Source organism: Vipera ursinii, assembly GCF_947247035.1.
Source record: "Vipera ursinii genome assembly, chromosome: 1".
Classification (NCBI taxonomy): Eukaryota; Metazoa; Chordata; class Lepidosauria; order Squamata; family Viperidae; genus Vipera; species Vipera ursinii.
Window position 1 is genome coordinate 242498290 of NC_139512.1, and position 16463 is coordinate 242514752.

At 34.3% G+C, this 16463-nt stretch overlaps 1 protein-coding gene across 4 annotated transcripts in view; it reads right to left on the reverse strand.

Moving 5' to 3' along the window:
* Positions 1-16463, reverse strand: part of RNGTT (RNA guanylyltransferase and 5'-phosphatase) — a 135789-nt gene that overhangs the window by 69036 nt on the left and 50290 nt on the right. For 2 of the 4 annotated variants that reach the window (XM_083373635.1, XM_083373632.1), the window contains exon 11: positions 2557-2721. The exons of the other annotated variants lie outside the window; for them this stretch is intronic. In XM_083373635.1, the coding sequence (XP_083229761.1) occupies positions 2557-2721 (165 nt within the window). The remainder of the gene's footprint in view (positions 1-2556; positions 2722-16463) is intronic. 4 annotated transcript variants of the gene reach the window in all.

Here is a 16463-nt window from a genome sequence, read left to right on the forward strand (position 1 = left end):
AACAGTAGAAGATAGTGACAAATAGGGGAAAAATGAGAATGAACAGATGGAGCTGGAAAAAGGCAGAGAAAATAATGCTATGTCAATTCTGGCAGAAAATACAGGGCTGATATAAGTGATTCAGACTTACTGGTGGACTAGAAAATAAAAACAAACCTGAAAATAAAACAAAGGAAGGAGTGGGGGTCATGATTTTGGCAATGTAATAGCTCCAGATGGTGTCAACTGTTCCTCTCTCTAGCTATAGAAGTCAGTGAGTTCAATAAACACATATTTCTTCTTGTCTCTTCTAATGTATTTTTGTTCTATTCAATATTTAGCAGATTTTCATTTTACAATGGCAAAATACTAATCCATCCTCTACCAATCATTATTAATTTCAAGTCTGAAATATCACTATTTCAACACTCCCTACTCTGCTAAGATAAGACGATGGAAAACAGTTCAATATTACTTTCTAGAGATGAGCAAAACTTCAGAAAACAACTGTAGAAATATTAAATGTAGGAACAGAAGGCAGATCCTGGCTTACCTCTGCCTCAAGTCCCTTGTCCCTTACCCTATTTCTTCTGTTAGCCTTATAAGGTAACCAAATATATTCTTCCTAGATGGATTTATAAATATGCAGCAAGATAGAAATCTGCAGTTACAGCAATAAATAATAAGAAAGTGACTAATGCTTACTAAAGAATAATTACATAATGACAATCTTTAAATCCAAGCACAAAATTCAACTTTTTCACTATTAATTATATGGCTCATGATCAGGCACCATTTCCATGAGAAAGACAGAGAAATCTATTGTACAATGCATTTTGATTAAACAGACTCTACTAAACGATTCAGTATTAAAATGCCACTGAACATTGTTGTTTACTCTGAAGTTCTTATCATTTTCTCTGTTTCTAAGGTTCAGAAGAAAACGCAAACTTATTTAGCTAAACAACACATCTGCATACAAATTGGCATCATCAAAGGCCAAAGTTTGCAGAAGGTCAAAATACTGAGAAAAAAAATGGGGGAAGACTCTTCAGAACTCTTCAATAAAAACTGTATCTCTCAAAGACTTATGACTGATGGTAGGAAAAATAGGATAACATGATTTTCCCATGAATGGGGACCTTTGGCATCTATAGTTCAACTCATTAATTCCCAATTAGAAAAGCTAGTGCTGATGGTGAGAATTCTGGAAGGAAAGTCTATTCATCATGAAAGGGTTTACCCTGGGATAAAAGAATGGAATTCTCCTGGATAATGTATGTCTGACTAAATAAAATTTAACAAAAGCACTTTGTATGATGTAACTATTTGCCATGGCAGTATACTTAATAAATTTAGTGCAGGCCCAACTTGAATATATTTAGTGTTAGAAATCATTAGCTATTATATTTTCCTCATATATTAATTAAGTTTAACATATACTATTATAGGACAGGACTACATTTTCCAGAAACATCTGGAAATCTAATGACCACTGAAAATATAGTCTTATAGACTATAAAGGACGCTTCGGCGTAAGTACTATAATACATAGCTGTTACTAACACAGAAGGAAAAAAATGAAAAATGAAATGATATTTCTGTTACAGATCACAAAACATTCGGATTTTGTGTATTCATGATTCCATTAACTGAAAGGTTTATTGCTTGTCTAATGAGTTTAATTTCAGACTGAAAAGCTCTCTTATTCATTGAAGTATTTACCAGTTGAAATGATAAAGCAGAGCTGTATGCCCATGTTGATAAGTTTTCCAGACTGTTAGTGAATGATACAATAATAAGTTATGTTTTGTATATGAACTTACAAGTATCAATAGAACATTAATTTATTTCTTCATATCATAGTGGAAACAAATAAATAAGAACAAATGCAAATCAGCATAAACTACTATACATTTTTAATAAAAAAAGATCAAAAGCAAGTGAAGCAATACATCAATCTGGCATGCCTCTTGATGAACAGGGTCATTAGGTCAGCAGAGGCCATATCTCTAATACATAAGAGGCCTGTGTTCAATCTTTCCAGGTCTGATTCTTGCCCTATAATCAAGCTTTCATAAGGAGACTTATTCATGTTATTTATGAAATAACACTTATTTTTGCTATTTCCCAACCTAGACAACAATTTTGCAAAGCTGCTGACAGTTAAATACTCACTAAAGGACATTTTAGATGTCCTCCTTCACACTCTGCTATGTGTGGCTTTATTCTTAGCCCCTTGCTTTTTCCATCAGAATTTGAGAAAAGAAACATTTTCTCAGAAAATAACTGGCAATGTTATTCATTAAGAGATCAAATTCTGACTTAGTTGCATGCCTGATTTAATCCTGCACTTTTCTGAGCACAGAAATAATAATTAGAAGCTGGAATCTATTGAAAAGCTATTTCTACACATGTACATGTATTCTCTCTCTCTCTCTCTCTCTCTCTCTCTCTCTCTCTCTCTCTCTCTCTCTCTCTCTCTCTCATATGTTTAAATTTAGGAAAGTCTTGTAAGGCTTGAAACATTATATGCTAAGAAAATTACTATTCAGCAGATATCAAAAGTATTTTTACCTTTTTTGCAACGTGGATGTCAAAAAATGGTTTGTTACGAACACTAAAAGGTTCTTGTGCTTTGTCAATTTGACCGTTCTTCATTTTATCATGCCGTGGGAGTATAATCTCTTTTTCTATACATGACAGACGAATATTAAAATCACATTCTCCAACTGGTTGTCCCTGCCAAATTAAAATATCAGAAGTCCATAAATACACAATTAATAAAAATTAGCTTGAAGGCAAGAAAATTTCACTTGGGGGTGTTTAACTCAACAATGATTCTCTAACATTGTCACAATTTTGCTCTAGCAATAAGATTAGAAACAAAAATAATTAATGACTGGAAGGAAACAGGACATCTCCTTTCCTGTCAGAGTTCAAATCATTCTGAAAACAAGTTTTATATTTATTGATTTAAGACACCAAACTACGGGCAAATCTAACTTATATTTGTTTGTTCTCCCATCAATTTCTCCACTTCATTTTTCCCCATCATCCATCTATAATATTTCCTTTACTGCATGAATGCCAACAAATAAAAAGGCGTTCCCTCTCCCAGTAAGGTGTAATGTGCTGGTGGATAATGCACTATGTCTGTTTATTACAATGGATCAAAAAAGTTAATGTCGATTCAATCAGAGATGTATTGGAGACTAACGATATAAGCATTCTCCATTCTTCCCTTCATTAGATACATTGATCTCAGCAAAGCGTTGATGATGCCAATAAAAACTGTGGGTAAGAATTAAGAGGGCAGCAAAGTGTAGAGAGAGAAAGGGCTGTAATTATCCTTATATTTTACAGGGACAGTCTACTACAACAAGCATGGAGTATAATGACTGATCTTGCCCAGAAATTTGAACAAAAAAACAGCAAATGTAAGCAGTCACTCTGACCAAAGAGATATTTTGACAATTCATACCTTCTCCTTCAAAAAATACATCCTTTTTCTCCCCTAAAGTAGCTTATACTTTCCTTATTACTTAGATCCTTTTCAAAACCACTCATTAGAAATGCCATTCCCACTATCCTCCTGCATTTCCCAAAACTGCTTCCTTCCAAATCAGTATAAGACACCCATTCCCAGTTAAAACAATACTAAGAAGTTTTATGTTTCAGTATAGAAGTTTCTTTATCAAGACTGGTATATAAATTTTCTTCGACTTTAAAATATTATCTTAAATACATGGTCATAAAAGTAACACTTAATAAAATAACATAAACTTAATACCCAAAGCAAGTAATCTAAATATATTTCTTATACCAATCTATGACATATTAATGATTCAACACATTAAAATGCATTTGATATCTGGTTTCACTTTAATTTCTTAATGCTGACCTTTAAATAATGAAGTTGGGTTTCTACAAATAGCACAGCTAATTAAATTGAGGGCTACAAATATTATAAGGTAATGTACAGTATATAAGAAGGAGTTTGTGTGTGTGTGTGTGTGTGTGTGTGTGTGAGAGAGAGAGAGAGAGAGAGAGAGAGAGAGAGAGAGAGAGAGAGAGAGAGAGAGAGAGAGAGAGAGAGAGAGAGAATGTTCATGTTCGTTCAAATACAGAAACTGGTTACACACACACACATCCATACAGCCGAAAGTTAAATCATCAGATCCAGTTAGACTCCATTTGAAAATATTTAAATAATACAAAAGTAAAAATGTCTGGTCTAATCAAAATATTTCACTTTTACCAAAAACTGGAAGCAGCAATTTTGGTATTAGAGTTTTAAAGAAGTCTAGGCGGATTTTCAGGCTAGGTGTATCTGTTTGGGATAAACTGGTTAATATGTATGTATTTATGTATGTATTTATCAAGCCTTTACATGCACAACTCTTGTTGAAGAGGAATCCCTATGGATTTTGCAAACAATTTTTCTCTGTAATTTTGTAGTATAAAGAAAAACATGGACAGAAAAGATTCAATGGAAATGGAATAATCTGAGGAGCTGTTTCACTCCAGTGGAAGAAGCCTACTTCAGATCCTTCTGCCAAAGAATTTCAAATGGAGTCCAAGAGAACCTTTCCTGCTCTGGCCCCCACCCTTTGGAATATTCTCCCCAGAGGTGAGGTCGGCTGCCACCCTCTTAGCTTTCCAAAAGAGCCTTAAAACCTGGCTCTGCCAGCTGGTCTGGGGCACCCAATAATAGTGCTCTATTCAGGGGATGGCAGATGGGATAGTCACCAGGCCTTTGGCTTTTAGTCTTTATTTAATCTTTCTTAATTTTAATTGTGTTGTATTTTATTTCTATCATCCTGCAAGCAACCTAGAGTTGCTGCAACAGTGGGGTGAGCAGCATATACATTTCATTAATGGAGCTTCCCACATCATTCTAATAGAATCTTTCACTGAAAGCCTGAACAAATTATTCACGATAAAGTAAGCCACCTGTTTGCATATAAGAGGCACATTTAGTATTTCCTTGGTTTTACAGCAGGACAATGATGCAGAGCAAACAAGTCACAGCGTTTATGTGGCTTTGTTGGAAAGGGACTAGAGATTTTTTTTCTTTTGAAGTCTACTTAAAGTTTACACTACAGTTTTCATGAATTTCTTGACAATTTTCAACTATCACATGTTTGACTATCACAAACAGTCCATAGGTCACTGGGTTTGCATCAAGAGGACCAGTCACTTTATAGTCAAACTGATTAAGGAATAGAAAATAATTCCTTGACCCAAACCTCATACACTCGTGGTGCATTATTTTGGTATATAGGAGGAAGTCAATATTTCTCATATAGCTGTTGAAAAACTGCAGATCATTTTGTGACAATGCTAAATGCATAAACCATCTTAATTCAAAAATGAAATCAAAAATTTAGACCACACTCATATTCTATAGCATTATTTATAAATTATCATGGTAGGTTTTGTTTAAGAGAACTAAGTAATGGTCACTTATTTCTTAATAATGGACCATATGTGTGAAGAGGCTGTCCATTATTCTCAAGTCATTTATTCAACAAGCAAGGACATTGTCATGGTCATTTATGTCATGGTATAAATAACATCAATCACCACAGATGTTATAAGATTACATGGAAATCTGATATGCTGTACCTAAAGTCTGCTGGGAGGAGTCCATTTAATTGAGGTTTCACAGTGTATCATTTTTTGCAGCATATTAGATTTTAGCTTAAATTTAAATGTGAGATGCAAACACTTTAAACACTTAATTAAAGTATTTGCTCAATTTCATGGTTCATTTGAAATAATTAGTAATACTTTACTAGCAATAAAACAATACTGAAGCATAAGAAATAAAATATTTAGAGTTCTATTAATGGGAAAGTCTCAGTAGTTATAAGATCACAAGCTGGACACTGTATGGGGTTGACCAGATACGTGCAAAGACCAGACAGGAGTAATGTAAGCAGGACAGAGAGGAAACTCAAGTATGCCACCATCAGGCCAAGTTGCTACTGTGGTTGAGAACATAGGTCTATCATCAGCATAGAAACCTGTCAATTTAGGAAAGAATGACATCTACTGTTATTTCCCCAGAACAAAGGCAAACCCAATTTTATGAGCTCTGCCCTTCCCTCAAAACATGTGGCCAGGAAGCACAGTATAAGAAAAGTCCTGTGAAAACCCTAGCTTTCCTACTAGATTGCCAACTTTAACTAAAATCAGTCCTTCCTCTCCTCAATGAACATGTGCATATAGCATATTTGTGTGTCTGCAGGTGTGTTTGCATAAGTATAGTTTACATCTATCAAAAAAGCTTCAAAGAGCTCCATGGTTGGGATAAAAATAAGCTGAAGTAACTTAAATTATGTGCCTCTAAAATATGATTAAAAAATAAAATAAAATAAAATAAAATAAATAAAATAAAATAAAATAATAAAATAAAATAAAATAAAATAATAAAATAAAATAAAATAAAATAAAATAAAATATAAAATATAAAATAAAATAAAATAAAATAAAATAAAATAAAATAAAATAAAATAAAATAATAAAATAAAATAAAATAATAAAATAAAATAAAAAATAAATAAATTGAATCCCCTCTAAATAAACCCATAATTCTCTATCACACATAAAAACATTGAAATTCATGCATGCACACATTCCCTACCCTCTTCTTTCAAGCATCAAATAGGAAAAACACTGAACGGAGATGGACAACAGGAACGATAGTCGAAAGGGGCAGAGACACAAAGGAACAAAACTGGATGGAAGTAGGTAAAGGGGAAAGGTAACTGGACCGAGAATGAAAGGAAAATGAGAGATGTCCTATATAAAAGTGAGAAACACAGCTAAAAGAAGCTAGGGCTCCCCTCCCCAAATAAACTCATTCTCAAAAGCATTCACACTTTTTTGTATAGCTTGCAATCATCTGAAACACCTGCCCATTTCATTTTCTACAGCTTTCACTATTCTTAGCAGCCCCCTCATTGATCTAGGAAAAGAAAGCCTAGTCTTTAAATAGCTAATGTTTCCAGGAAATCTTTTCATTTTAAGTATTCCAACTTTTTAATACCTGACCATTTCTAAGTTGGTATTTTTAATATTCAAATGCCAAACATGGGGGGAAGAAAGGGGAAGACAACACAAGATAATTAAAGAGACCACACGATGGCTCTGATCTGCTACAAATAAACAACCCTTGGTTCAAAATATTACAGGATACAAAAAAAGAAATCAAAATTTTATAGATTGCAAGAATATTTAAAAAAAACATTCTGAACATTCATGACAATTGTTTGCCATGCAAATGAATGCCAAAATCAAACACTCCATGCTATAACTTGTACAGAAAAATAAAGGAGAGTTAAAGAGTGAACACAACCCAGAAAACCAAGATTAGAAATCTAGCAAAAATTCTTAGTTATATGTATTTCGCTATTTCTATAGAGAAAAGTTTCTGAAAATGGAGGAAAGAGTAGCTAATGTCACTGTACTTGATAAGGAAATATCTCATTTCACATGATGTAAATTGTGAGTCTCAAGTCTGCAGCCTATCAATGCTTAAACCAATATACTAGAGCTGACTTTAAGGACCTTTCTTGTAAATATATAATGCAATTATGATAGATCTTAAGTGACTTGGATATACAACTCTAGATAAAAGCCTTAGTACTTTTAAACGTTACAGCAACTGCACAAAATATTCTTAGTGCAATATTCCAGTGTTTTTCAAAGTATGTCTTTTGAAGAATAAACCAAATCCTAATTCCATTCTTCACAAGCCTTTTGTTAACTATGCCTACATTAACAAATTTGGATCTCGGACTTCCAGGTGGCACTTCAGCGGCGTGGACGGTCGAAATCGACCGCCAGCCCTCTGACTCCGTTAAAGCCGCAGAGCAGCCGACAATCAGCTGTTCCGTGGCTGAAAACCCTTCCCCTCGGGCGAAGAGGGGAAGGGGAGACTCCAGGTAGGGGTAGAGTTCCCCCAGAGCCTCAGAGTGTTTACTCTGGGGCTTGAAGGGTGAGAGCCCCCCCCCAAAGCCTGGAAACGCTCCGGATCGCAGGATTTCTCTGCTTCAAAGCAGAGGAAGACGCTGAATCTACTCCTGCAGAACTTGACTTGATTTGATTGCTATCTTGAAGAATTAACGCAGGCAGAGCGGATGCGGGAGCAGTATAAACAGCAAGTATAAGACTTTAACTCTGGAATCTCAACTTTCTTTCTGTTGTTTTAAAAAAGAAAGGGAAGATGGCGCCTGAATGATTCTTTGTAACAAAGAATCGAAAGTGCTTTGAAAGTGAAAGTTGCTGTTTGGATATTGAGAACTGTAAAGACTATAAGAAAATTATAAGAACCTAAAAGAACTTTAAGAAGAGAACAGCAAGACTATAAACATTTTGACTTGATTAATCTTTTTGAATATAGAGAATAAAATTGATTTAAGATGTCATTAAAACCGTCAAAACCTGGGGGCCCCAGAAGTGCAGGAACTTCGCCAGCACAGCAATCAAACTTACAGGCTTTAATGCCCCCCCCCCATTAAAAGACCTGCAGGAGGCTTTGAAATCTCAAACTAAAGAAATAAATGATAAGATGGAGAAAATAGAAAACAAGATAGAAAAAATAGATGAAAAAATGAATGATAAACTTGAGTTAATGTCTGAAGAAATTGGAGAAATCAAAGAAACTATGCAGATTAAAAATAAGGGAAGATATTCTATTGGCATTTCAGGGATTGGCACAACATATTCAAAATATGGATGATCACATGGAAGAATTAACTCAAGGCAACATTGTTTTGGAAGATAAGATGACTGAGGCTCAAAATAAAATGGAAAAGATGGAAGATGAAACTGTAATGCTACAATATAGAGAAATGGAATTTGTTTTAAGAATTAGAGGATTGAGGGAGAACAAACAGGAAAATTTGAGAGAGATACTGGCAAAGGCCTTTGCTCCAATAATGGGTTTGCAAGTTGAGGATTTTATACAGGAAATTGAAAAAGTTTTTAGAGTCAACTCCTGGATTGCAAGGCAGAGGAATTTGCCAAGACATGTGGTGATTTATTTCTCGAAGAGGGTGATTCGAAATGAAATTATCCAAGCCTTTTATAATAAAAGGTTCCAAGTGGAAAATCAAGAAGTTCTGATACTGAAAGAAATTCCTCCAAAAATTTTAAGAAAAAGGAGTGAGTTTGCTTTTCTGGCAAATGAATTGAAAAAAAGGCAGCATCAGTTCAGATGGGATATATCGGCTGGAATAGTGGTCAACTACTTTGGTACTAGATATCGTCTTAATACTATAGGGAAAGCAAAAGAATTTTATTTTAATGTACTGAAAGCAGATTTGCCACCATCTCCTGGAAAAAAAAGAAGTGACGGAGAGAAAAAACAGGCCCAAATGGAAGAGAAGCAGATTCAAGTGGAAGGTTCGAATTTGTTGGTTGAAGAAGAACTACAATTAGTTGTGGATTTGGACCAGCCTTTGAAATCAATAGAGGAACCTAGAGGTCAACGAGTGACGCAAGCAGCAGCCAAACGAAAAGCACAAGAACAGCAGAAACAGCAAGATCAAATTAAAACTCAAGAAGATACTAAAACGGAAGCAGTGGGAGGGGCAAGACCAAAGCAACAGGTTCATATGAGTTTGCAGGAATTGTTCCAAAAGCTTCTAGTCGCGAAAGATGGTGACCAAGTTTCCAACCTGGAATGTTAATGGCTTAAACTCACCGCAAAAGAGGAAGAAAATATTTCATTATTTGAAACAATATAAAAATGATGTTATTTGTTTGCAAGAGACACATATTAGAGTAGCAGACCAAAAGTATTTGATAAATTCTAGATTGGGAACACATTTTGTTGCATCTGCCCCGGATAAGAAGAATGGAGTAGTTATATATTTAAAGAAAGATTTAATTGCTAAATTAATTGAGGCAGATGCACAAGGACGATTTATTGCAATTGAACTTATAATAGAAGGAAAGATAATACTTTTGGTTGGAATATATGCACCAAATCAACATCAAGAAAAATTTTATAAATTTTAACATGACAGAATAACCCAATGGGATTATAAATCTTGCATTTTAATGGGAGATTGGAATGGAGTTTTGGACACAGGAAAAGACAAAAAAAGGTCTTCTAATGGAATATCAAACCATGCGAAACTACCTAGATCTTTTTTTGAGCTTATGGACGACCTGGAATTGAGAGACATTTGGAGAGAGCGAAATTTGGAAGAGAGGGATTTTACATTTTTTTCAGATAGGCACCAATCTTTTTCAAGGATTGATTTTATACTAATTACCAATGATTTTCTTTCCAGGGTGAAGAGAATTAAGATATGCCCAAGAACATTAACAGATCACAGTCCAGTCTGAATGGAACTGGTTCAAGAGAAAAGGGATAGAAGACCTTGGAGATTAAATGAAAATTTGTTTAGATATGATGAAATTGTGAATGAATGTAGAAAACAGATGAAAGAATTTTTTGTAATGAATATGCATAAGGGCACCTCGATTGAAATGCTCTGGGATGCAAGTAAAGCTTATATGAGAGAAGTCCTAATACATTTGAATAACAAGTATAGACGCAAAAAGGAACAAAAGTGAAAAGAGTTAGAAGAGGAAATAAAGATGAAGGAGAGGTTACTTATCTTGAACCCAGCTGATAAGAAAGTGAAAGAAACAATTAACTTACTGAAAAGGCAGTTTAATATGTTGATGGCAGACCAGGTGGCAACTAATATACGATACTCTAAACATAATACTTTTTATAACACTAATAACCCAGGTAGATGGTTAGCTTACTTGTTAAGGAAAAAAGAAACATCTCGGATAATAGAGAAAATAGAATATAAAGACAAAAAGGTTTATCAACAGGATATTATCAGAAAGGTATTTTCAGAATTTTATTCTAAATTATATGCAAGTGACACAATTCAAAGTATAGATATAGATAAATATTTACAAGAGGTGAAAATTCCTAAGGTTACTCAAGAACAGCGGGATGGAATGAATCAGTTAATAACTTCTGAAGAGATTGTTTTAGCAATTAAACAGTTGAAATTGGGTAAATCACCAGGGACAGATGGATTGAGAGCTAGTTATTATAAAACTTTGCAGTCAGAAATGGTGGAGCCTTTGAAAGACCTATTTAGAACAATTCAACTTGGGGGAGTAGTGCCCCCATCATGGAGAACAGCTTTTATAACATTGATTCCAAAGGAGGATCAAGATCTTAGTCAACCAAAGAATTATAGACCAATATCTCTTTTAAATACTGATTATAAGATATTTGCTAAAGTTTTGGCAAATAGAATAATGAATATAATACAACAAGTGATACATAATGATCAATCCGGGTTTATAACTGGTAGACAAATGAAGTATAACGTAAGACAAATTGGTAACCTATTGCACAGGTCTACAACCCGTGGCTCCGGAGCCGCATGCGGCTCTTTCAGCCGTCTGCTGCGGCTCCCGGTCTTCTGCCATGTGCAGTCAAAAAAAAAAGTGGGACTAAAAAAGTTCAACCAATCAATTCAAATATGCAGGGTATGTGCATATCTTGCCTTGGCTCCACTCTTCAGTCAAACCCTGTTCTGCGCATGCGCGCATGTACGCGCATGTACACATATTTTTTGCGGCTCCCCATTTTTCCTTTTGTGAGGGAACTGGTTCCGAGTGGCTCTTTCACTGTTTCAGGTTGCTGACCCCTGACCTATTGGAATATTTGGAAAGAAACAACCAAGTCTCTGCCGCATTGATATTTTTAGATGCAGAGAAGACTTTTGATCAATTGAATTGGCAATTTTTATTGAAAGTAATAGAAAAGATGGAATTTGGGGATTATTTTTACAGGCTATTAAAGCAATATATCAAAAGCAAATGGCACAAATAATTGTTAACGGTAATCTAACAGAAATTTGTAAAATTGAAAAAGGAACAAGGCAGGGATGCCCTTTATCACCATTGTTGTTTGTTCTATCACTGGAAATATTATTGATTAAAATACGTGCCTTGGTGGAGCAGTGGGCTAATGCCTCCTTAAGTAACACCAGCTGCCTGCAATTAGTGCAGGTTCGCATCCCACCAGGCTCAAGGTTGACTCAGCCTTCCATCCTTCCAAGGTAGGTAAAATGAGGACCCAGATTGTTGGGGGCAATTAAGCTGACTTTGTAATAATGCCGCTTGGGGTGTGTGTGAAAGCCCTAATAAGCAGGCATATACATAGAATGAAGGCTACTGCTAAGCTTGTAAGCCGCCCTGAGTCTTCGGAGAAGGGCGGGATATAAATGGAATTAAAAAAAATAAGATAAAGGGAATTAAAATTAGGCATCAAGATTACAGATTGAGAGCGTTTGCAGATGACTTGGTTGTTACTTTAAGTCAACCTACTCAATCGGTTTTAGAACTATTGGATGTGATAACACAATATGGACAAGTCTCTGGATTTAAAGTTAATAAGCAAAAAACTAAAATATTAACAAAAAATATGACCATAAAACAAAGAGAAGCGTTAGAAAAATCAACAGGAGTTGAAATAGTAAAAAAGGCTAAATACTTGGGGGTATATATCACAGCATCGAATGTGAAATTATATAAAAACAATTATGAATTGTTATGGCAAAAAGTACAAAAGGAGATTAACAGTTGGGAAAAATTACAATTGTCTTGGTTGGGGAGAATAGCAGCTGTGAAGATGAATGTTTTACCAAAATTTTTATTTTTGTTTCAAATGATACCAATACTTAAGAAAGATGCAACTTTAAATGAGTGGCAAAAAGGTATTAATAAATTTATCTGGGCAGGGAAAAGACCGAGAGTAAAGCTTAAAATAATGCAAGATGCACATGAGAGAGGGGGTTTGAAGATGCCCAATTTGAGATTATATTATGATGCAGTTGTGTTATCAACAATTAGTGATTGGTTCAATTTAACAAATGAAAGAATATTGAATATTGAGGGGTATGATTTATTGTATGGATGGCATGCGTATTTATTTTATGACAAAAAAGTGAATAATATTTTTAAGATTCATATTTTAAGGAACACTTTGTTCCAAGTTTGGAAAAAGTACCAATATATATTAAATAATAAAATACCTATATGGGCAATACCTAGACATGCAATAGGAAATATAAACGTGGAGCAGAAACAAGATGTAATTACTTATAAAGAACTTCTTAGGATGGAAGGGAATATTTTGAAACTGAAACCTTTAAATGTTTTAAAGGAAGACTTGGTTTCAGTTTATACAATTACAAGCTAGATGGAAGAAAGATCAGAAAATTGGTATAATAAAAGTTGATGAAAATTTGATAAAGCAAATTAGAGATCAAAGTCAATCGCATATAAAAAGATTATATAATGCTCTTATAGAAATTGATTCAGAATCAGAATTAAAGATTGTATGATAAAATGGGCTCAGAATATTCAAGAGCCCATAATGATGGATACTTGGGAAAAAATTTGGGTTAGAAATGTAAAGTTTACACAAGCACAAAACCTGAGAGAATTTTTATAAGATGTTTTATAGATGGCATTTAGATCCTAAAAAGTTAGCATGTATGTATCCAAATCAACCACCTAAGTGTTGGAGATGTGGTAATGAAGAGGCAACTTATTCTCATATATGGTGGACATGTTAAAATGTTAAAGCTTTTTGGATAAAAATATGGTGGATTTTTCAGAAAGTTTTTAAGAAAAAAATAAGATTTACCCCGCAGTTATTTTTATTGGGGATTATTCCGGATTGTACTGTTATAGAAACTAAATTAATGTTACATTTAATAACGGCAGCCAGATTGTTGGTGGCGCAATATTGGAAGAAAGAAGATTTACCTACAATAGAACAATGGATACTTAAAGTAATGGATGTAGCAGAAATGGCAAAAGTTTCAGCATATTTGAAAGACTAGTCACAAGGAAAATATATTTTGGAATGGAAAAGATGGATTGATTATATTCAAAACAAATATGGGACTAGAAAGTTTCAAATAGCATATGAATAATTTTTAATAATTATAGAAGTGTTATTATAATTATTTTAGTTTTATTATAAAGGAGTTAAAGGGTGGAAGGTTTGTTAACGTTGTATTAGACATTTAGCATATGTTTGCTTAAGATTGCTATATGTAATACCCTGTATTCTGCTTTGGGAAGTCCGGGGGGGGAGGGAAGGGGGGAGGGTTGGTGGGGAGGGGGGCTTTTTTTCATTAAAACTTTGTAAAACTTTTCAATAAAAAAAAACAAATTTGGATCTCAAATTTTTGAAGCTTTTTTTTTTTGAAGCTGAAGGAAGCAATTGAATTCTCTTACACCTATTGCAGAAATGATATGAATAGGAAATGGGTAAATTAATTCATCACATACTGACTACATTATCAGCTCAGACTTTGATTTTTAAGACCAGAATGACCCGTATATTAATTAGTCTGACCTCCTGTAAAGAAAATTACATCTCTTCCCATTATTTAACCTTATAGAATCCAATTTGCATTTGGACAGGCATGTCTAAGAAAAAAAATAACTGTCCTCATTTTGAACAGTACATTTTTTTTCTCCTCTCAGAACATTAAGGAACTACTAAAGTAGTTGTACTTCCCAACCACCAAAATCTATGGATCAGTTGTTTCCAGTAGCTTTTAATCTCATCTTTCCATTATCAAGAAGAGAAAGTTGCTTTCTGTTGTCAGTTAGAGAACCAAAGATCATCAGCAATAGCTCTTTTTATCTTCTAGGAAGAACAAGCAGGAGGATAGCTTAGTCTTGCCTTGTGAGGGTAGCAAACAGTCTATTATCAGGAAGAAACTGTGAGCATTTCCCTCTTTGCAAGTATAACACAGCAGGATAATAATTAGCCTGCACTCAACTTTATTTCTGGTATTGTCAAAACATGTTTTGAATTAAAGGTTTCCTTTCTTATTGTTTTCCTAGCATCTTAAATCTCTTAAGTCTTTAAATATAGGGAAGATCCATGTCGTTTAGGTGCAACTCCACATGAGCTAATGGTTCATTTTTCAAGCCACTTTAAATCGATTAACCTGATCTCCTAAATAAAACACATGAACCAGAGTTGCCCTAAGTTTAGACATAATGAGAAAAGCTTATGTTTTAGAACTCCCATCTTGTGTAAATGTCAAAGAAAAAGAAGACAGAACTAACAGCCGTTACTTAAGGATGTAACATATATGTGTGCTTGAAGTTTTCTTGGCAGCATTTTCAGAAGTGTGTTGCCCTTGCCTGCTTCCTAGGGCTGACAGTGAATGGCTGGTTCAACATCACATCGCTGCTTTGTCTCCAAGGCATGGCTACAACTCGGTCTCCCAATTTCTAGTTTGGTGCCTTAAATCTCCAGAACAAACTGGCTTTCTGCCCATGTTACTTCTTGCCAAAGCAAATATTATTAACTTTTTATTTTTGCAATTAAACCTTTATATCTAGCATAAAGACAGTTTATTGACTTTAACAAATCTTTACAGCTTGGCTGCTGTTAATGGCCCCTTGCTTCTGTTTCTGCTTCTGCTGATAACATATAGGCTGAACTTGTCCTTCAATTGGAAGCACAATGCTGCCTAGTAAAGTCCCTTTAGAGGTTCCCACTGAATTCAATGCTATCTCAAATATTTTGACACAAACATTACTGATTGCAACCACAGATAGTATACTAATAAAATGTAGCCCACAACACAGACCTTCCTTCCTTATTGAATCAAACAACCTTTTGCATCTTCAGTTCAACAACTTCTAGAACATCTTAACTTTACTGAATAAGAATGAATATTATCAGAATCTTTTCTGATAAGAAAAACTATGTTTCAGCAAAGAAGCAAACAAGTGATCCATAAAAAATAATTTACTGAATTAAAAACAGAATACTGTATTGACAAAGTAGTAATGAGAGGCAGAGACAACAATGGGCTCAAAACATAACAAAACAAAAAGAACAGAGCAATAATTGGCACACTTTCAGTACATAACACAGGTTTTGCCTTTTCTTCTATTCTGGGCATGCTACACCTATAACTGGACGTTCATTCAGAAAATCTACTGTTCTCTCAGTTCAATAAGGCAAAGCTACTTGTACTTCCCAAGTTCCCTAAATTTATTGGTTTGATTTGATTTCTATAGCTGCCTATCTCCATAAACAACTCTGGGTGGCTCTAAATAATCTACCTAAAAAATGAAGTTACACCTGCAGTTCTTCATCAGTTTTCTATATCACCCCACCCCTTTTTTATCTTAACAGAATTCTTCAAGAACTTTTAGAAAAACTTGGACTAACTTTAGAACTCCGATTAGTTCTATCATTCAAACCACTGTAAACATATTTGAAAGTGCATTCTATATTTCCACAAATAAGGCACTCTATTATATGCTTTATATCATTTGACTGATGTGATTGTGTGCATTCGTCTGGTCTTTCCAATGGCACTTCTTTGATTTATCTATATTTATTAAAAACATTCCTCCCTTCTAAACCTACAGGTTCC